The sequence below is a fragment of the Schistocerca serialis genome, chromosome 3, assembly GCF_023864345.2.
Source record: "Schistocerca serialis cubense isolate TAMUIC-IGC-003099 chromosome 3, iqSchSeri2.2, whole genome shotgun sequence".
Taxonomy (NCBI): Eukaryota; Metazoa; Arthropoda; class Insecta; order Orthoptera; family Acrididae; genus Schistocerca; species Schistocerca serialis.
Genome location: NC_064640.1, coordinates 450057129 through 450079568, shown reverse-complemented (window position 1 = coordinate 450079568; position 22440 = coordinate 450057129). Strand labels below are relative to the sequence as shown.

At 41.9% G+C, this 22440-nt stretch overlaps 1 protein-coding gene across 1 annotated transcript in view; it reads right to left on the bottom strand.

Annotated features, from left to right (window-relative positions):
- LOC126470915 (protein trachealess-like) overlaps nt 1-22440 on the bottom strand; it is a 324995-nt gene that overhangs the window by 13031 nt on the left and 289524 nt on the right. Inside the window, exons 12-13 of the mRNA XM_050098945.1 lie at nt 17043-17398; nt 9051-9206 (exon numbers count right to left, since the gene is read on the bottom strand). Coding sequence (XP_049954902.1) covers nt 9051-9206; nt 17043-17398 — 512 coding nt within the window. The remainder of the gene's footprint in view (nt 1-9050; nt 9207-17042; nt 17399-22440) is intronic.

Here is a 22440-nt window from a genome sequence, read left to right as displayed (position 1 = left end):
AACAATCTGATAACAAAATCAAAGAGAGACAGTTATCAATAAATCATTGTATTTCAGTCTTATTGCTGTTATGTCACATGGAACATTAAAAAATTTTGCTGTTAGGAACTGTTACCACACTGCATAGACCAACACATTTTCAGTAAAAGGAACATTATTGCAGAGCACTGACGTTTTCGATATTCTTGATTAATTATACATTCTTTTATTGCACAGTTCAGAACTTTTACATATCTTCTCAAAATTTCAGTAGAGTAGTTGGCCAAATTTTACAATCATTTGGCCAGTTAATTCTGTTGTATGTAGCAATTTACATATTTTTAAAAAGTTAAAGAACTGGGCAAAACCGTTTTTTGTTACTTTCAAAGTCTGAATTCTGTCTTTAATTGCATGAATTTTTTATAGATTTTTGTACTAGATTTCAAGGGGATATAAACAAATGGAACACTTGCAGATGAAATTCAAGTTTCAACATTGTTAGCCAACAAGTACTAATTGCTTATAATTTTTTCCAGCCACTGTTTCATCTCAGTTAAAGCCTGGAGACATCTGCTAAAAACAATCTGCCACTTGTGGTCACTAATGTTAAATTAAACAGCTGTTTTATTACTGTTCTTAATCATTTTCGCAGTGACATGAAACACAATTCTGGATACCTACAGTCATTTACTTCACTTTTCTGACATCTTATTTTTTATTTAGTCTGTTTTGAATGATTTTTTTTTGTTTTTTTGTTTTGCCATGGAAGTTAAAATAAACTAAGAGTACCAGTTATTTGTAATTTATGATAATGTTTCTGTACACACATCTGTATTCCATTTAGGAAAGAAACTTTACTCTTTCCTTATTGGTCAGAATGCAGAATAGATAATTTATTCATTTTACATCAGTTACCATAAGAAAGTGAGAAACTATGGAATAGCTACTAATATTACAATAAGCTCCAACTTCTAATTACAAAGATAGCAAACTATTTCTCCCTTTTATGATCAACTTATCAATGTAGTTATTCTAATTGATTCTTTATTCACCTTAAGGTCAAGGATGTTTACACATGAAGTTTAATTTGCCATTTGTAAATGTGGCACAATGTATTTTCACTCTTGTAATAATTATCAATTATTTGAAACTACATATTAAAGTTTTGTGAAAAATAATGAGCTAAACTAGTTCATCTTGCCATGTCATGGAAATGGGTGATTTAATGTGCTTGGATATTCAGCCAGGTTAGTGGGTTAAACTAATTATTGTTAACTAATAAGTAGCCACACTATCTTTCCTGTGTCTGAATCTTTTGAGGTTTAGATCTAAATTACTATGTTTTTTTCAACATAAAATTTATTGTTCTTAAAAAGCTCTTTAATGTATTTGACAGATATTTTGTGCAGATCAAAGACTACAAGTGATCATAGACTGAAGTACGATGGATAGCATCTTCTATTCATCCACAATCTTGATTTACTTTTTCTCCTCTGCTGCAGTGTGTTTTATTTTATCACAGTCAAACACCAGACACAGAAATGCGAATGTTGTAATGTGGAAAGGATGAATCCATTACAGTTAATGCTTCCTTGTGGAATTTTGTGATTTAAATAAAAAAATAATTTGTCTTTTAATCATCTCTTCTTCTTTGTGATCTTACTTAATCTTTCAATGGAAAAAAGTCTGCTTTTTGTGATATACACTAGTGTTTGTGGAAATTGTAGAGTAAAGGAGATTATATGTGACTAAAATGATCTTGATATCATATCATACGTAAATGGTGATACACATCAGACTTAAAGAATGGTGTATGACCTCTGACTACAACAATTTAGTACTGAGTGAAACTCTTAACATAATGCAAGCACAGTCTCTAAACACAATGACATGAGGTAATTTCTCAGGGAATTTCTCTTTGTATTGCATGAATTTGGGTACACAAAACACTAATGCTGATCGCTGAATGACTCTGATGATACTGATTACCAGAGTATAGAGTGTGAGCCCATTCAATAGTTTTAGTTGGAAAAGTCATGAAATATATCAACAGAACTGCACAATAACATGTGTTAGTAGACTGGTTGTCATATATTAGTGGTGAAGTTTAAACAGAATTAGATCTGGTGAAGTTTAAACAGAATTAGATCTTTCTACTGAGAAACTATTGGCAATCTGGTTGTTAAGCATTCTTATTGGTCAGTGGCAGTGCCTGCAATAATACATTCTACATTATCAAAATTTTACTTGTAAGTTATCTTTCTTCTCTTTTAGAAATGAGAGCCTTGATGTGAAAGGACCTGCAACAAATCAAACTGATGCAGCACAGAGAATGTATATGAGAGATATTAGATATTTAATGAGGTAGTTTTACAAGCATTTTCGAGTTCAAAGTTGTTAGAAACACATGTTCTGAGTGTGGAGGTACTGCTGCTTGAGACTGACATGCACAATTGTGAGGCACGTAAATAAGTGCAAAATGGAGGGCTATCACTCATGGCTTAATATCTATATCAGACAATGTTGTAGTTTAAAGCTGGTTGTCTGAGATAATAGAAGTTCCTAAAAAAATGTTGTGTTTTTTTTAGACATGATGGTTTTAGCAGGGTGGTATTCATTTATGCATTATACCAGGGAAGTATTCTTGCTGTTTGTTAAGAATACTGTTGTTTCATAAAAGCAGAGAACTACACTCAGAAGTGTTTTTTGTGTTTTCAGTGAATTTTGTGAGACTATCACTATTCCCAGCATAAAAACTTCTACTTAACATACAAGTAAACAAAACTTGGATGATGTACAATCCATTCTTGAGTCTGTAGAATGTAGTCCTATGACCACCACACATTGGATGTCACACATATCAGTGTTACACATACAAAAGTATGACAAATGTCAAATCAGCATGGGTTGTATAGTTTATGTTAGCATATCAGTGCATGCAGTACCTTCACACAAGCAATAAAGTTGTGTGATTAGAATCTTGTCAGTGGGTAATTGCTGAGCTGGTGAAGCTAGTTTCACTCACGACGGCATCAACAACACTGGAAACTTACAGTGGGGTGTGTTAAAACCACAGATTAGTTTTTATGATTGTGTCACTGTAAATGTGTTGTGGAATTTGATTGAGAAGTGATTAATTGCTGCTATTTTCTCACCAAATAGTCTTACAAGACTCACATGTGGAGATTACTGCAAAATGAGTTGTGATTGTTTCTGAGAATCATTCATTTTGTTACATGACTGGATGATTTTTTTTAGAATTATTGATCCCCTCCACATTCTACTCATCAAAGAACACATCATCTGAATCCAACATTCCCCATGCAGTGGACTGACCACTTTCATTAGCCACAAAATTTGTTGCTCTTTAACCTATAACATTTTTGCTTGTAGGAACCGGTTGCAAAACAAAGTCTATGGAGAAAAAGTAAGCTCAAAGAAATGAATTAATGGCCAGAGTTACGAAAAGTTCTACCAAAATATGCCGAGAAGTTGAAAACTGTGTGATTTTTTTTATTATTAGTGTGTGTATACATGAACAAGCTGTCTTGATAAGTTATTTGTTTACTGTTGATCATTTTTATGAAATAATGATGTGTTAAATTCAAGAAGCAGCAATTTTGTCTTGTACATAATGATTGAGAAGAACTGTACTGGAGACATTAGTGATCACAGAACCTTTTCACAGTAGGGAATGGCTTCAGAACTGAATTGTACAGACACCCACTTCCAGTAAAGGCCAGTCATGATCTGAGCTCAAGACTGTCAAGGAAAGATATTGGCCATTTCTTGAGCACTGAAGTCAAGGCAATTCCACAAGTGTTCAGACAAATCTGGACAGGGAAGGCTATTGCCACCCCCCCCCCCCCCCCCCCCCTCCCCTCCAACTTTCTGTAAGTCAGATTCTGTTGTTTGCTCAGTAATAGAGATAGCCTAGAGCACATAACAATGTCTTCCATACTTGCCACAGACCTCCACACAGATTCTCATGCTAGAGGGTATTTGTCTCTTTCATACTATACTTACATTGTTCAAGTGATGTCCCATAACAGAGTCGGGAACTTTTATTCAAAAACCAGATGAGCTTGTAGTGGGAACAAAGGAGTGTCACTTGGGAAGAAATGGGAGGGCATTTCTATTTTTGCCAATTGTCTTACAACCAACTTTGTTTCTACAATGATAATTATGTCCTAGACAAAAAAAAAAAAAAAAAAAACAATTAATGGGTAAGTGTGTGTTGATGTGTTAACAGAGTAAAGTCAGTGACTCTTTGACATATACAGTGTACCTATGTCACTGTCAATCACAGGTATAGCAATCGTCTCTGGTGCTAGAATTTCTTTTTCACTTTTTGTTCTCTACTCCATTCAGCAAGGATTCAAACCATTAAAGAGTCACAGTCCATTTCAGCCAAATGCCCTACCAGAGGGAGTCCCAATCAAAAAGATATAGGAGTGGGTTACAAGTTCTGGCATTCACTTGATAATCGAGGGAAACCACCCAAGAACCTGGTGTGTGTGTGTGTGTGTGTGTGTGTGTGTGTCCTGAAACACACTGTATACAGAATCTGCTACCACACTGAAAGGCAGGCAAAAATTTGTCACAGTTTTTTGTGTCCTTTCCTCTGCTTACGACTCTTCGAATAGCAGTATTCAGTTTGACAAAAAAGAAAAGATAGAAAAAAATTGTGGTGTTAATTTACAGAGGTAAAACATCTGAGAAAACTATTCATTCTTTCCTAAGAATAAAATGAAGGTAGTCTTCTGTACTCAAAATTAAGGAAAGAGCAGTTCATTATAAATACACAGAGCTTTGCATATGTAAGACTAAATGTGGAAAAATTCTATGTAGGCCAAATGAGGATATATCTCATTTTTCCTAAAGGATGCCATACGGATGTACTTGAAGAACTTGGAACTTATACTAATAAAAAAAAAAAACTATCCACATCAGTTCTGAAATTATCATAGTGATATCTGTAACAACATCATCAAGTATTTACTGAACTGTTATAATGGGTCTTCTCTTTATTTTCCCTTTGCCTTTGTTGGATTCACTTTTTCTTCTGGTTTGCATGTGTCTAATAGAAGCTTGACTTAACTGTTATTTCATCCTAGCTGTTTAGGGTAGACTTGTGACTACCAAGTACCTGCTTATTACTTACTGGTTGTGTTTGCAGGCTGGCATCATCTATACAGTTTCTAGAGTGCATTTAGCACACATATGCCACTAGTTACATATCTTTTTACTAATTTTCAATTTCAGAAGTCTCTCTCTCACAATAAGCTTTATATTGTTATTATTTTAAATGTTAAATTTGGGATTTATGAGTTATCCATTTCATACTGTCATATCGTCAACTGTAGCCACAAGTTTCATTTATGTTCAGATTCTGCTTGCAACTCCTGGCAAGTTCTGTAGACTATCTTCTAAATGTATTAGGTGTGTATAGTTGTGCAACCAAATGAGGTGCAGCAGTGATTAGCACACTGGACTCACATTTAGGAGGATGATGGTTCAAAACTGCATCCAGCCATTCTGGCAGAGGTTTTACATGGTTTCTCTAAATCATTCAGACAAAATGCTGGGATGGTTCCTTTGAAAGGGTGTTACTGATTTCCTACCTCATCCTTGCAACAATGTGAGCTTGTGCTTCATCTGTGATGACCTCAATGTCAATGGGACATTAAACCCTGCTCTTCCTTCCTTGCTCCCTTCCTTCCCTACAGTTGTGAACAGAAGTTAGTTTGCATTTGTAATTTCATTTCCTACTACAGCAACCACCTGATTATCAGCATGTAGGTTATCAATGCATAGGTTAGCGGTTTTAGAAAGAATAAAACCCAATTCTGAGGTATTCTGTTATAATTAGAACAATTAGGTTCGTTTAGAAACAGTATTATATATGCACCCTCATGTTTTACTGCTGGAAGATGATGCACCACCCTTCAGTGGAAGTGCCTACTCATCTGATCGATCTTCTGAAACAAACTCCTTGTCATAAAACATAGATGATGCCTATGAACTTGGATTTTAGCAGCTAAGCGATGTGGATATAATGAGCAATGTGTATTCGGTACAGGAAGACAGCAATGATGAAACAGTTGAGACTCTTGTTAATAGATACACCAGAGCAATGATATGCATAGATGTGTTATTAGATTATGCAGGACAAAATTCGTTTAACTGTACTGTTTTTTTGGCTTTCCATAAAATGAGAACAGTTATCAGGAAAAAAGTGAATGAAAAATGGACACGTAAGTAAACTGGATGATTATCTCCCCAAAGTGAACTGCAAGCATATAATGCAAAATACAGGATGTTTTTAGTGTAAGCAAAGCAAGGCTCCATGTTCTTGTAAAAAATTGGCCAAGCATACGTACAGTCGTGGACAAAACGAGCGAGACCGCTCGCCTTTTCGTTATGCTGATCTGCACAGCTTTAAAGTCTGCTACACAGCATAACAGGCTAGGCGACGAAGTGCTACCAACATACTATGCACAGACGTGAAATTGACAAACTATCCGAACTTTGTCAGACTGTTTTCAATCATGTGTAAGACTATATTAATGCTGATTAGTGTGTTAAACACAACACGTAAATATAAGATATAAATGAAAAAAGAAACCCTAATTAGTATGAACTGTACTAATAAAAATGAATTTCAGCTTATCGAGATAACACAACTGTTCTAGTAAGACAAAGTACCCAAGATCGTTATGAATTAGCAAAATTTTATGCGCATTCGGCCGCGAAACGGTTCGTGTCATTTTTCAGACCAGTCATAGTGGATTACCATTGCTGACCTACCATGAAAGTGTGCAAATTTAGCAATGCATGAAGATTCATAACGAAATTCAGTTAAAAATCATTCAGTGCCACACGTAGGTCAACTCAATTATTGACAGAAGCGGAAAAAGGAAGCAGTAACAAGTATGAAATTCCACAAGAGTTTCATATTGACATCCACAGGGCGCCAGTACAGAATAAATGTGGCAATAAAACGTATTGGGGGCGCGAGAATTTCTTAAAATTGCTTTACTGATAGTCTATCTGCCTCCATCGAGATTAGAACCGAAAACAAACCAGACCTCCCTTGCAGTGGCAAACACCTTTCACTACGCTAGCAGACAACCCAGGCAAAGAGCCCTCTATTATTACCCCAGACATGAATAAGCCGGAAATTTGGCAATGAAAATGGCAAAATGATCTGCAGTTTCTGTTGCATAGAGCTTTCTGGACTCTAAAACATAAATTTTCTATCTTTATGACACCGCTTATGTACAATCATTCGGGATGTTTATCGAAATAACAAAATACTGTTATTAGCGAGTAATGGCAACGGGTTCTACACAACGCTGGTGCCTACTTTGAAGGACAGTAACAGGAGCAAACATGTAACTCTTTTGTATTGGTTGTGAATAAATAGTTGCCACTATTTAAGTTCTAACCCTCGTATAGTCTTACATATGATTGAAAATAGTCTGACAAAATTTGGATAGTTCGTCAATTTCATGCCTGTGCATAGTATGTTGGTAGCACTTCGTCGCCTTGCCTGTTATACTGTGTAGCAGACTTTAAAGCTGTGCGGATCAACATAACGAAAAGGCGAAGGGTCTCGCTCGTTTTGTCCACGACTGTACAGTCTAGGTTCCACATTAACCCAGGAAGCTTGCTCCAGTTTACCGTTTCCCTTTCTCTTTATTTTTAAACAGATCGTCTGCTAATGAGTTGCTAAGAGGTCGAGACCGGACGGGACCCGAGCACTGTGTCATCTTCTGGCACTGGTGTCATTCTGCTGCAGCATGGGAGGGCACGGGGTCAGCACGCAACTCTCCTGGTCACTGTTGGCTCGCTTGATCTTGAAGCTACTACTTCTCAATCAAGTATGATGGCGTGATGAAAAGTAATGACTCTGAATTGCTTATGTGAAAACTCTTAAGGCTCTGTAAAATTAACGAATGTATTAACATTGTTTATCTTTATTCTTTATGTCCACATATTTATTCCTCAACATAGTCAACCTAGCAATGAACATATTTCTCCCAATAAGAGACCAGTTTGATGGAATCACCACTGTTGAATATTTGACTCTGTTGGCGGAGCGACATCACCACCTCTGCTTGCACCGCTTCGCCACTACTAAAATGAAGTCCTCTGCAGTGTTATTTAAGTTTTGAAAGCAGATGAAAATCGAATGGGACGAAGTTGGGACTGTACAGAGGATGATCGATCACAGTGAACCCAAGACGTCAGTGTGTTTCATATGTCACAGCAGAGTGGATGAACTTTTTGAACTCGAAACTCGATTACGGCATGCCATTTCACACACACCGACATAGTTACGTTACACAGCGTAATTCTACACTCTACAATTCAGAGGGTTGTAGCTTTGTTTAATCTACAAAGTTTTAAGAGTTTTAACATAAAGAATTCGGAGGCATAACTTTTCAGCATATCCTCGTAGTTCTTGAACTGACATCATGAGGTGGATTTTAAGCGCACCGCAGCGCGGGGTAGCCGCGCGGTCTTGGCGCCTTGTCGCGGTTCGCCCGGTGCCCCCCCCCCCCCCCCCTCCCTCGGAGGTTCGAGTGCGTGTGTTGTTCGTAGCGTAAGTTAGTTTAAGTCAGATTAAGTAGTGCGTAAGCCTTGGGACTGATGACCTCAGCAGTTTCGTCCCTTAGGGGCTTACCACAAATTTCCAAATTAAGTGCACCCTTGTAAATAAATTGTCAGTTTCTGGAGAATAAGTTATGCAGTGGGTTTTCTATTGTGACATATAGCACGTTTTGTAAGGAGCAGTTTCCGGTATCTTGGATTATCTGTGTTAGTTGGTTATCCGTACATTCTAGGATCCACATTAAAACAGGGAGCTTGCTCCAGTTTACCGTCTCCCTGTCTCTTTGTTTTTAAACAGATCGTCTGCTAATGAGTTGCTAAGAGGTTGAGACCGGACGAGACCCGAGGGCGAAAAATTAAATAAAAGAATTTAGTTCCCCGAGAGTTCTGGAGAGCGAGTAAGAAAGGTAAGTGGTGTCAACGAATCTACCGAAGTAATTATGTATGCGAACCTGCGGCTTAAGAGGGAGCGGCTGAGCGGGCAGCTCGTACTGGTAACCGTCGAAGAGCTGCTGCTGGTGCTTGTCGCGCGGCGACACGGACGAGGGCGGAGTCATGGCCGAGTGGTAGTCGTAGGCAGTAGCGGCGGCGGCGCTCGAGGCGGCGGCACCCGCCCCCGCCGCCGCCCCCGCAGCCGCCCCCGCGCCGGAGGCCGCGGCAGCAGCGGCCGCCGCGTACGACGACACGAGGCTGCTGAAGGCCACGTCGCCGCCCGCCGCGCCGCCGCCGCCCGGCGCCGCCGCCGCAGCCGCCGCCGCCGCGGCCGCCGCGTACGAACTGCCGTCGCTGCCCGGCGGCGTCGGCAGGGGGCCCACCTGCGAAACAGCCCGCTGCTGCTCACTGCGTCGCGAAACGGCTAAACTGTTCCAAAACACCACGCCCCTTGCACCGCCGGCCGCGGTGGCCGTGCGGTTCTAGGCGCTTCAGTCCGGAACCGCGAGACTGCTACGGTCGCAGGTTCGAATCCTGCCTCGGGCATGGATGTGTGTGATGTCCTTAGGTTAGTTAGGTTTAAGTAGTTCTAAGTTCTAGGGGACTGATGACCTCAGATGTTAAGTCCCATAGTGCTCAGAGCCACTTGAACCACTTGAACCCCTTGCACCAGCTTTCTCTCCCGAGAGTCATCAGGCTCATTTCCTCTCGTGTTTCGGCAGATATTTTCAACTTCGTTTTTGCAATCTGTAGCCACCCCCAGAGTCAATCGAAAGAGTCGTTTCGTTTCCATTTACAAATAATGTTATGTTTAAAGAGGTATTTTACGTGCCCATTCGATATAGTGAATCCGAATTAGTCCAGTGTGATATTCAGTTTAGCGATATGTAATTAAAGGGACAGTAAAACAAGAAAAATAACGAGTAGTCCGGCTGCGACTGACTAGCGCTGCTGCATGGCGGTAGAAGATAGCGGCAGGCCATGGCGGCACACGAGACGGAGTAAACCGGACAACGAAGGAGAGATGAACAAATTTTTTACTGTGTCCACGTTAATACATACATCTAAGCTGAATATCGCACTAGACTAATTTGGGACCGCTCTATTGAATGGGCACACAAAATCCCTCTTTTGACACGATTTTCTTTGTAACAGGAAACAAACCGACTCTTTCCGTTAATACTGGTCGCTGCATCAAAGACGTGATGAGCACTACTTTTTTTTGGACTGACTCAAGCTACAGACTGCAAGAACGAAATGCAAATATCTGACGAAACACCAGAGAGAACGTGTCTGACGACTCCTTAGAGGAACACCCGATATATCCACATTTTATCTTTAGTACTTACATTGAATTAATAATCTTATTAAACTTTTAGATCTCCGTGACTGTTATAATCATGCTTGGAGCTCCGGTGACAAACTAATGGATCGTACAGGTAAGGACAAGGGAAAACCGTACAGTTTTATAACCAATTTCGGTGTTTTTTGTCACTTTTGGTGCTGTTTTTACCCGATTTTGATGTTATGTTTTATCAACTTCGATGTTATTTTTTGACTGTTTATTTTGATAGTACCGTATGTTCCTCATTTTTGTCTCATTCAATTGTTTTTCGGTGTTATGTTGGAAATGCAAATACGCATATCAGTTACTTTGTACAGATTCATTATCAGAAAGGTTAATTATTAGAATAAAATAAAATCAGCAACTAGCCACCATTAATAATGTTATTCATTAGGAACAAATACCACCGTTTCCTGATTCGAACCGGCAGGTGCATCATCAAACGGATGATCACGTTTTAAATTTCATGCAGCTCATGCTGTACACGTCATGTTGATTGATTTCCATCGTCGCGAAATTTCCTTGTCGTGGTGATGCCCTACGGCAAAGAACTTCCAGGAAATCAGCCAACATCACGTGTACAGCATAGCCTAAATGAAATTTTAAACTAAATAGCCATTTCATGACGAACCTGTCGGTTCGAAACTGGTAAAGGCACTATTTGTTCTTAATAAATTCCGTTATTACCAGTGGCCGGTTACTCTTCTTCATTTTAAGAATTAAACTCTATTTTGAAACAGCTTTTGTATACCATGTCAGTTTTTGACAAAACTGAATTACGTTTATTGATCTCAAATGTCCCGTGCTGTGATTGACTGACAGGCAGTCTGAGCAGGTGCCATGTTATTCGTTCTGTATCTTTGCAAAACTTAAGTGCCATATTTGTCGATTTTCATATTTTTATTTGCTTACTACGAAAATATGCAGTGTAAGTGCAGTATCGCATTAAAAGAGCTCATCAAAACGCATCATTTTTTGGATCGATTTTCTGCAATGTCGGTAAATGTGCCGTAAGCGAATAAGACTTTTACCTTAATCGACTTCGATCGAAACAGTGTAGTTTAAGCTGACGTCGCATCTAGGGAATCAGTTTTGCACACTAGAAATGATCTGTAGCTATAAGGTTATGCGCAAACGTCAACAGTGAGAAAAAAAAAGGTCTAGATGCAATTTCAACACCAAAAATCCATCAAATACCGATAGCAGTAAATTGATACTTTCAGATTCGTGACATTTCCAAAAGAAAACTGGGTAAATGCATAATTACGCGATAGTTCGTAAAAACCACTAATTTTCCGTTATGACAGTAAAAATTGCCGATTTCCTGTTGTTTTTTGCATGATCGTTTACGCGAAATTTTCATGACCTTGCTGATATTAGATATTTGACGGCGTGAACACAGTGCTCTTTTATGTGAATGAGAATATAATTGTGTCATGGGAACTTTTTGCTGTAATGGGAACAAGAGGAGTCAGTACAAAAAGCACACTACTTAAGCTGTCATGTTGACAGCCAGCTGGGAAGTATTTATCTGTAGTGTCCCCCAAGATTCCATTTTAGCACCTCTGTTTTGTTGAGCATGCTAGCGACCTATCAGTAGCGTTGCTGAATTCTAATTTTTTAAAACTGGAAACTGATAAAATTTTTTTGATAAATGACAAGTCAAGCATAGTTTTAGAAAGGACAGTTAATGAAATCTCCATGAAGATTGAGAAATGGTTTTTAGCCAATTCATTGTCATTAAACTTTGAAAAGACTCGCTGTGTTCATTCCATCTGACACCATCAAATTTCTGGAATTGATTACAAATTCGACTGAGAGGAACACGCAATACAAATAATTCTGAAACGCCTAAGCAAGTGTATCTGCAATATGATGCGATCAGATAAGGTGAAAATAATTGAAATGTGGCGTAAATTGTTTAATTTTCTTCAGTTACGTCATACGGTGTTGTATTTTGGAAAAACTCATTAGGACAAGTAAGATAGTGTGTAACATGATTATTGGTAGTGTAAATTTAATAAAGCCCCGCATAAAATTGGCCAAATAATTGGGTATACTGTCAGCTAGAAGGGTATTGATTCTTTAATGAAATTTACAGTAAATGGGACAACTTATCCATTTTCTCAGCCAACAGCCTGGATGACAGAGTTAGTACTAGAAATAACGGAAACCTACATAAAGACTTACATACACTTATTTTGATCTGAAGTATACATTATTTAAGAACAGTTATTTTCAATAGTTTACCAGAAATGGTGAAACGTTTATTTACTAGTTACGTACGAGGGTTGGAACTTATATAGTGGCAACTATTTATTCACAACCGATACAAAAGAGTTACTTTGTTTGCACCTGTTACTGTCTTTCAAAGTAATCACAAGAGTCGTGTAGAACCCGTTGCCAGCGATGTGGAAGGCGTAGTACACCGTTAGCAGAGCCTGTTCTGTTGATGGTGCGAATGGAGCGGTCTACTGCCTGTCGAATCTCTGCAACAATTCTGAAGTGAATGCCACTAAGTGGTTCCTTCATCTTCGGAATCAAATCAAAGTCAGAAGGACTTAAGTGCGAGGAGTGTGGTGGATGGTACAGTACTTCCCAGTCCCATCGACCGAACAGAGCAGCCACAGCTAGCGCTGTATGCGCCCGTGCACTGTCGTGCAAAATGATGAGTGGGTTGCACAGAAAGTGTCGCCGCTTCTTGCACAAAGCTGGTAGCAGGTGATGCTCCGAAAATGGGCAGTAATACTGTGCACTGACGGTCTGCCGTGGAGGAACGTAATGCGTTAGGATAACAACATCACAGCCGTACACGAGAATCACCATAACTTTAGACCGCTCCATTCGCACCATCAACAGAACAGACTCTGCTAACGGTATACTACGCCTTCCACATAGCTGGCAACGGGTTCTACACAACGCAGGTGACTACTTTGAAGGACAGTAACAGGTGCAAACGCGTAACTCTTTTGTATCGACTGTGAATAAATAGTTGCCACTTTTTGATTTCCAACCCTCGTATGATTTAAGATGAGCCTTTAGGATTTATTGGACTGCCGAATTTCTTAAAACAACTAATAGTTACATAAATAATTTAATATAAGCTCTATCCAATATTCGATTCTTGCACGTCTGAAGTTAAGTAAATCGGGGAATTCGATCAGTAGCCCTTTTGGATGTTGGAATGGCGGACTTTCTGAAATGGACGTGCCGGTTCGAAAGTACTACTAGTTTATGACTTCAGAGACTTTGTGAACCACCGTGATCCACGAAGTATTTCTTCCGATACGGAAAACTGAATGTGCTGGAGTATGATTTATGGTGCCCCACGTGCAAGATGCGAAGAAGCTGGTATCAAATCGAGAATTCGTTAACTAGCTGGAGGTGAGATTTTATGGAATAGACAGACTTGGCCAGGTCTAAGTAATGAAACAAGTTTACATTTGATTTCATGGGAACTTGAAGAGTTGGCATTTTTGTGTGACTTTTGACTATTGACTTTGATCTGTATTCTTGTTTTGTCATTGTAGACATTGCTAGGTGTGGTATCACATTTCGATGCCATCCCACGGACGTCATAAAGCTGGCAACGGAATTACTTATTTCCCGACAGTGGTCGTGCGGGATCTGGCGGAGCCAAAGGTGCGCACCAGCTTAGCCACACCTCCAGCGGCTGTGGACTCTGAGCGCCCTCTTCTGTCGCAGTATAGGACGTCTGGCGGTAGGCACGCAGCCCACTCGCGTTGGAGCCATGTCGCTACTGACGCTACGCAGATGCCGCCTAGTCGCGGCCCCGATACCCTATTTCGTGCTTTAGTTCAGAGAGCCTCATCCTTGTTGACATTGAGAGCTGAACTCTAATTCTTGCTGCATTATTTGTAATGAGTCTGCGTACGCTCGGAAAAATACAAACTACTTAAATCTTCTGTTTGCTGTGTTAACTTGTTCGCTAATCATTTCTGCTCTTGTCCAGCTTTCTTTGGACGACAGTAGCCGTAGCACTCTGTAGCCCCCCACTCCTTATCACTGTGTACGAAGACGTACACAACAGCAGGGACCAGCTGAAGGCAAGTTATGGACTGATAGCTGTGTACATATTCCAGCCCAGAGGCCGGACATCGAGTAGTTAAGTAGCTAAAGGGTTTTACACTACTGGCCATTAAAATTGCTACACCAAGAAGAAATGCAGATGACAAACGGGTATTCATTGGACAAATATAATATACTAGAACTGACATGTGTTTACATTTTCACCCGATTTGGGTGCATAGATCCTGAGAAATCAGTACCCAGAACAACCACCTCTGGCCGTAATAACGGCCTTGATTCGCCTGGGCATTGAGTCAAACAGAGCTTGGATGGCATGTACAGGTACAGCTACACATGAAGCTTCAACACGATACCACAGTTCATCAAGAGTAGTGACTGGCGTATTGTGACGACCCAGTTGCTCGGCCACCATTGACCAGATGTTTTCAATTGGTGAGAGATGTGGAGAATGTTCTGGCCAGGGCAGAAGTCGAACATTTTCTGTATCCAGAAAGGCCCGTACAGGACCTACAACATGCGGTCGTGCATTATCCTGTTGAAATGTAGGGTTTCGCAGGGATCGAATGAAGAGTAGAGCCACGGGTCGTAACACATCTGAAATGTAACGTCCACTGTTCAAAGTGCCGTCAATACGAACAAGAGGTGACCGAGACGTGTAACCAATGGCACCCATACCATCACGCCGGGTGATACGCCAGTATGGCGATGACGAATACACGCTTCCAATGTGCGTTCACCGCGATGTCGCCAAACACGGATGCGAACATCATGATGCTGTAAACAGAACCTGGATTCATCCGAAAAAATGACGTTTTGCCATTCGTGCACCCAAGTTCGTCGTTGAGTACACCATCGCAGGCGCTCCTGTCTGTGATGCAGCGTCAAGGGTAACCGCAGCCATGGTCTCCGAGCTGATAGTCCATGCTGCTGCAAACGTCGTCGAACTGTTCGTGCAGATGGTTGTTGTCTTGCAAACTTCCCCATCTGTTGACTCAGGGATCGAGTCGTGGCTGCACGATCCGTTACAGCCACGCGGACAAGATGCCTGTCATCTCGACTGCTAGTGATACGAGGTCGTTGGGATCCAGCACGGCGTTCCATATTACCCTCCTGAACCCATCGATTCCATATTCTGCTAACAGTCATTGGATCTCGACCAATGCGAGCAGCAATGTCGCGATACGATAAACTGCAATCGCGATAGGCTACAATCCGACCGTTATCAAAGTCGGAAACGTGATGGTACGCATTTGTCCTCCTTACACGAGGCATCACAACAACGTTACACCAGGCAACGCCGGTCAACTGCTGTTCGTGTATGAGAAATCGGTTGGAAACTGTGGTGTGCGTACTGTAAGACCTTCGGTACACACACCATCAGATTAGTTGACTTGTCGCTCTAACGAAGTAGGCGAATGTCAGCAATATGTCTCGTGGTTTTATCGTGGCGTGTTTATCTTCTGCCGTGAGGTCTGGCGATAGAAATGCCACTTGCACACTTAGGGTAGCAGATTGACAGTGACCAACTTTAAACAGAACTTGATTAATTTTCACACACATTTATTAAAATAATAAAAAGCATAGATATTACGTAACTTGATTCTGGATGCTGTTTACAATTGACAATCTGAAGTTACTTTGGTCTTGGTAAGTTAATCTTATTCTCACGTATCTCTGATACTTGACAAAGTGTCTATACATTTCTCTTCATGGCTATGTACAGGAATATGATAATCTTATTAGGCGCAGACTGAAACTTGACTATAGACTGGTACAGACAAATGCAGACTAAAGCAGACTGATGCACACTGACTAATCGGAGGTCTGTATACTCGTTATAATACCTCGCGCGTTCAGGTATCACTGCGCGAGTGTGATCCGCGAGGAGAAAAGGTTCTACGTTAGCAGCAATCTCATTGGCTGCGTTACATATTAATACGAAGATTGGCGGAAGCAGAATTTGGTCCGTCTCTAAGGCAGCGCCATCTCGTAGTGCGGAGACGGACGAGCGCTGCGCCTGTGCTGTTGTGCTTAGTGGGGCGCGCTCTAGTGGGAAAGTTATTTACGAGCTGACTACGCGGAACTATGTACACAACAGAAACTTTCCTCATGTCAGCACGTTGTAAGAGTCGCCACTGGCGCCAACCTTGTGTGAATGCTCTGAAAAGCTAATCATTTGCATATCACAGCATCTTCTTCCTATCGGTTAAATTTCGCGTCTGTAGCATGTCATCTTCGTGGTGCAGCAATTTTAATGGCCAGTAGTGTAATTATTGACATTGGAGGAGTGAGAAGTTTAGGCATGTCTCGCGGGTCAAAGCGAGTTTGTCGACCCTTACTTAAGCTGATTTAAAATGTGAGCAATGCAGAGCCAGTTCCTTCTCCTTATCCTTTCCCGTATGTAGTAGGGTTCCTTCTCTAGTGACCTAGAAATTGATGGAACGTCAGATTCTAACTTTCCTGCTTTCGTTCAATGCTTCGCTTTCCCAGTACCGACAAAACTACACAACCACACATTGTTAGTTGTTGGCAACTTTCAAGTAGTGCAGTTTATCTATAGAGAAGGCGATCGAAAGTTGTGAGGTAGGCCAGTATTTGGTTTGATTCGCTGACTAACCTGGTCGGCGGTGTAGTAGGCGGAGGAGCCGCGCGCGGCGGCGGCAGCGTGCACGTTGGCGCGGATGACACTCTCGCGGTTGGCGTACAGCTGGCGCAGCAGCGCCGACGCGGGCAGCGGGCCGGCCGCCGTCGCCTGGTGCGCGCCGTGCGGCCCCAGGTGATGCGCGCCGATCCACTGGATCGTACTCCGCTGCTGCTGCTGCTGCTGTTGCTGCTTCAGAAGCGCGTCCGTGCTGAAGTCCGTCGGCTGCTGCTGCTGCTGCTGCTGTGGTGGTGTGGCCGCCGGGAGGTGCTTCGACATGGCGTGCTCCAGGTCTTTCACCGACGTACCGCCGCCCCCTGCTCCGCCACCACCTGTCAGTATCGAAGTTGCGTTAGTCTTCTTCGTGAGATCCTGGCAGGGTCGCCAGATGAAATTTGGAAGCTGTTGTGGATCTTATACGAAATCCTGTTAGAGATAGTGAAATACAGGGGTTGGACGAAAATATGAAAACACCGCGAGAAATGCATGAATGAACATAAACGCAAGTGCTACTCAAGCTTGCAGGTTTGCTTCCGTGACCAAAGCAGCCGAAGTGTTTCGTGTTTCAAGAGCCACCGCGGCATAAGATTTATACCGCATTAAGGGAAAGTGGAAAAGCATCATCTGCCAAGTCAAAATCAGAACAAAAATGTGTCTTGAGTGAAAGTGACAGACGGTCACTGGAGAAGATGGTGACGAAAACTATGAGAATGAGTGTAGCAAAAGACACTGCAAAATTGAATGTCGTACTCGCGAACTCTGTCAGAACAAAAACAACCCGAAGCACGAAGGGACCTCCAGAAGCAGGGAATTCCAAAACCACTCATCACTGAAGCAAATGCCTGCAACACGAAAAGTGAAGTCATAAAACTTGGACCATAGAGCAGTGGAAGAAAATAATTTGGTCGGATGAGTCTTGATTCACACGGTTTCCAACTTCTGGCCGTGTTTACGTCCCAACATGGCGGGAGTTCTGTGATGATTTGGGCAACTGTATTGTGATATTGCATGAGTCCCATGGTTACTCTACAAGGTCGCATTACTGCCAGGGGTAATTGTGTGACCATTTTGGCTGATTAGGTCTATCCTATAGTACAACGTTTCTTCCCGAATAGTGATGCTGCGACAAGACTCCTGTTCATACAACTCACATCGTGCAGGACTGGTTTTGTGAGCATGAGGATGAAGTGTCGTTTCTCCTCTGGCCACTACAATCGCCAGATCTCACCTTACCTTGTGGTCTACTTTGGTGAGAAGGGTGCATGATTCGCCTTCATCATCTTTACTTGAAGTTGCCATTATCTTGCAGGAAGAGTGGTATGACATTCCCTTGAAAACCATACAGGACTGTGTTTATCCATTCCGAGACTAATGGAGACTCTTTTGAATGCTAGCGAGTTTCTTACACCGTTTTAGGCTTGGTAATGTGTTATGTTTTTTGTATTCCCATATTTTCGTCCAACATCTGGAAGCGCCTCCGCAGCTTAATAATTAGAGTGTCTGACTGCTACGCAAAGGACACAGATTCCGTTGCCAGTACTGCCAGGGATTTGTCCTTGATGGGTGGACTGGAAAAGGGTGCAGATTCGTGATGCCAGTTAACTTTATTAACAAGTAGCGGCTTAAATAGATGGCAACCTGACAACAGCTTAGAGAGCAGTATGGTGGATGCTGGCTGCTGGAGGCTGTCACTTCAGTGAAGTATTCGTCATTGCTGTGCTAACTCTTTCTGGACGTTCAGGAGACTGCTCTTACACCAGTAATTAGGTACCTACCATCTAAATGTGACAGAATTATTAGGGAGTCCCAGAAGAGGTTCTGGCTAAAGTTATTGAAAACCATGAACTGTTCCACAAAGTCTGTATGGCATATCAGATGTTCTAATTGATTTCTAAGTAATTCGGTGGAATTTAGCCCTTGTGACTCGAAAGAGTGCTAGGATCTTAGCAGGTATCGGCAAGTGAACTTTTGTAGAGTCATACCCCAACATCTGATTGCTGTATGAAACTTGCCTGCTATTGCTGTTATTAGTCTTTCTTATGAGATACTTGCAGCGTCGGGTGGTGGAACAGGTTGCGCTGTCTCGTGATGCCAACTGAGGAGCTAACAGAGTGAGAAATAGTGTCTCCTAGGAGTGGGAAACGGACAACGACGGATAGAGCGACATGCTGGTCCCATGTCCCTCCATACCACATCCGAATATCACCAATGGCAGAGGATGACACGGCGGATGGTCGGTATCGAATGGCCCGTCAGGACCAGCAAGCGGAGCTATTGGTGATAATCAGGTAAAAGGTAGGCCAATTGTACAAGGAATACTTCAATAGGCGCCAAAGAAATCCTCGAATCAGGCTTAGAGCACTCCACACACAGTGTGAGTGTCCGTGAAAGTGCGAGTGGTGCAGTGACGAAGTTCGTGAAGCAGATGTATTGTATCGGAGTAAACTGTCGCCTTCGCGAGCATCACCCACACAGTCACGACCATTTTCTAGGGCCACTGTTGATTTGAACAGTCACAGATAATGTACCAGAAGGCACTTTGAACGTTTATCAGTGTTTAAGCAGTAGTATTTTTTAATGTAGTAGAGCTCTGTTCTTCTGGTTTGTTTAGAAAACGCAAGTGACGTGGAGTATAGGGAATTTAGAATTGTAGTTAGTCTCAGAAACCAATCGCGAATTCCACAAATTTTGCGGAATATACCGACGGCAGAAGAAGTGGTTGCTCTAACAATCGATGTAGTGATTGCTACTAACAATGGGAGTAGATCCGTGCTGGCGTATGAGCAGACCTGAAGCGTTTTACAGGACACTCACATAACCAGCGTCCCTTGTGAACGCTGAAATCCTCACGGTCTGCAAAGAGAGCGATTAGCGATGTCTGGAACGGCATCATGTCTAGGGTCACGTACAACAATGTGTATTGTCCAAGCATACTGTGATGGCTGCGATCTATAATGATGGCATCTTAAATGGAATGTGCGTCTACTTCGTTCCACCTGAAAGATGATTATGCCTGTTCCAAAGAGGGTTTGTCTAGTGGACGACTACCTGAAGGAATCAGGCACCTATAGATACCATCTCGTGTTTCGTTTTTCGGTTGAAAATGCTTGTGACAATCTAGCTCGAAGGACTGTAGACTTAATACCGCCACCGCGGACCACTGCTGACATCCAGAGGGCGTTAGTCCAACGATATGATTTGCAGTAGTGTTGTTGTGCATCTTGTATTTCCAAGCAAAGGCATCGCATCTCATACTGACGGACAAACACCACACCCATTAAGTGCACACGTGGCTGGTTTTCTGCAACATTTCGTGTTCATGTCACTTGTCACGTATCATAATACTGCCAAGACACGTTAGTGGTCACGTTGTCGCCACGTAACAGGTTTCTCGTACATCTCGGTGATACCTTAACTCATGGTCACAAGTTTATTCTCAGGAGAGTAGAAGATATCCGGGCGAAATTTCGTACAAGCGACCCCTAAATATTATCTCAGCTATGGTTTTATAATGGGTTTGTGAGTACAGGTTCTCTGCAGGGAGCGTCAATATATATAGGAACACGCCGTGGTGTTCGGAGGAACAAAGAAAGTATACAAACTCACGTCTGGAAATTCCATCGAACGGCACCACACGGCACGGAAATTATGCAGACCTCGACGTTTTTCGGCATTATTTTGAAACGCCTTGTGGAGCTCTTGAAAGAAGGCATATAACATTATAGCACTTGTTAAAATTAGAAGTAAAACTTTTCAGAGACTTGTATGAAAAGATTTCCCAATGAATCCTCCAACTGCATCTCGACAACTTCACTTTCAGGCGCAACCAGCGATACCTTTCCATCATTCCAGTAAACACTCAGACACCCAAGTATTCCGTCCGGGAAATCCACAAGCGTCTAATCCGCCTAAATGAAACAGCGTTAAGACAAGGAAATGGATTATTACTTGACCTTTTCAATCTGGCACTCGAAAAGATAAAGCGGGAGTTCAACAAAGAGAAATTTCAGGGTGCTCAAATCGACAATGAGAATATTACCTATCTGGCCTGTGCGGATGACATTTGCCTAATAGAATGCACTGAAACACTTTTTTTCCGTGTGGCTAAGGCCTCCCGTCGGGTAGACCGTTCGCCTGGTGCAAGTCCTTCGAGTTGACGTCACTTCGGCGACTTGTGTGTCGATGGGGATGAAATGATGATGATAAGGACAACACAACACTCAGTCCCTGAGCGGAGAAAATCTTCGACCCAGCCGGGAATCGAACCCGGGCCGTTAGGTATGACATTACGTCGCGCTGACCACTCAGCTACCAGGGGCGGACACTTAAACATTAACTAAATGCCCATTGAAAGAAAGTTCCATAACTCACAAGATCTGACAGTGAACTATTTCAGTTACAAGCGTGTGAAAGGATTCGAATATCTTGCGTCAGTTTTTAGTGAAGTAAGGTGATATCAACTTAAGCAGAGATTAGAGTAAGACTGTAGCCAGGAAACAGATGGTATTACTCTCTAAATCCTGTATTAAAATCTAGAAACGTATCTAAACAACTACAACTAAGACTATATAAAACATCAATATGGTTATCAACTCTGGAGTAGTCAAAAGAATGACGTTAACCGACTGCTAACATTTGAGAGTACGGCCACAGACAAATATATGGCACGGTCTGGGATATAACTGGTGGAGAATAGAGAAGGCGCACAATCTAGGACTAGAAGAGCTATACTAGGAGGCTAACATCGTTGTAATATGAAAAGCAAAAGATTCCAATGGGCTGGACACGTAGAGAGAATGGAAACAAGGAGACAGCGCAAAAGTGCAATGGATCTCGTCCGGCAGCAGACTAGTGGGAAGACCCAGGAAGAGGTGGATGGATGGAGTAAGACAAGACTTGTTGCAGTTGGGAGTCTTAGGGAACTGGAGACTGACAGAAAAAGACAGAAGCAGATGGAGAGCCTTAACTGTGACGTCGCGCAGTCATCTGGGTCTGATTGCTAAAAGTAACCAAATAAAGAAATACTCGATGAAAAAAGTAACCTGCAACCCTCAGCTAGTAACCATACAAAAGAGAGCCCAAATTAGACTACAACTACTAACCAACCATCATCTATACACATAAAACCCGAGTCTGCTCCTTTCTTACTATGCTCCTGCAGCACAAACTTCTGCTCCCACCAAATCTTGGAAGAACATGCACTTGTCATTGCTTTCGGTATCCGACTACCTTCTCCCACTCGTATCCTGGAGCAGCTCAATAAGTTCCCACATCTAGAACACCTTCGCCTCTCCTACATCTCCCGTAAAATTGATTCCCAACAACCCTATAGTCTTCTCCATCCTTGAAAGCCAGTAGGCCGTTCCTCTAGGAG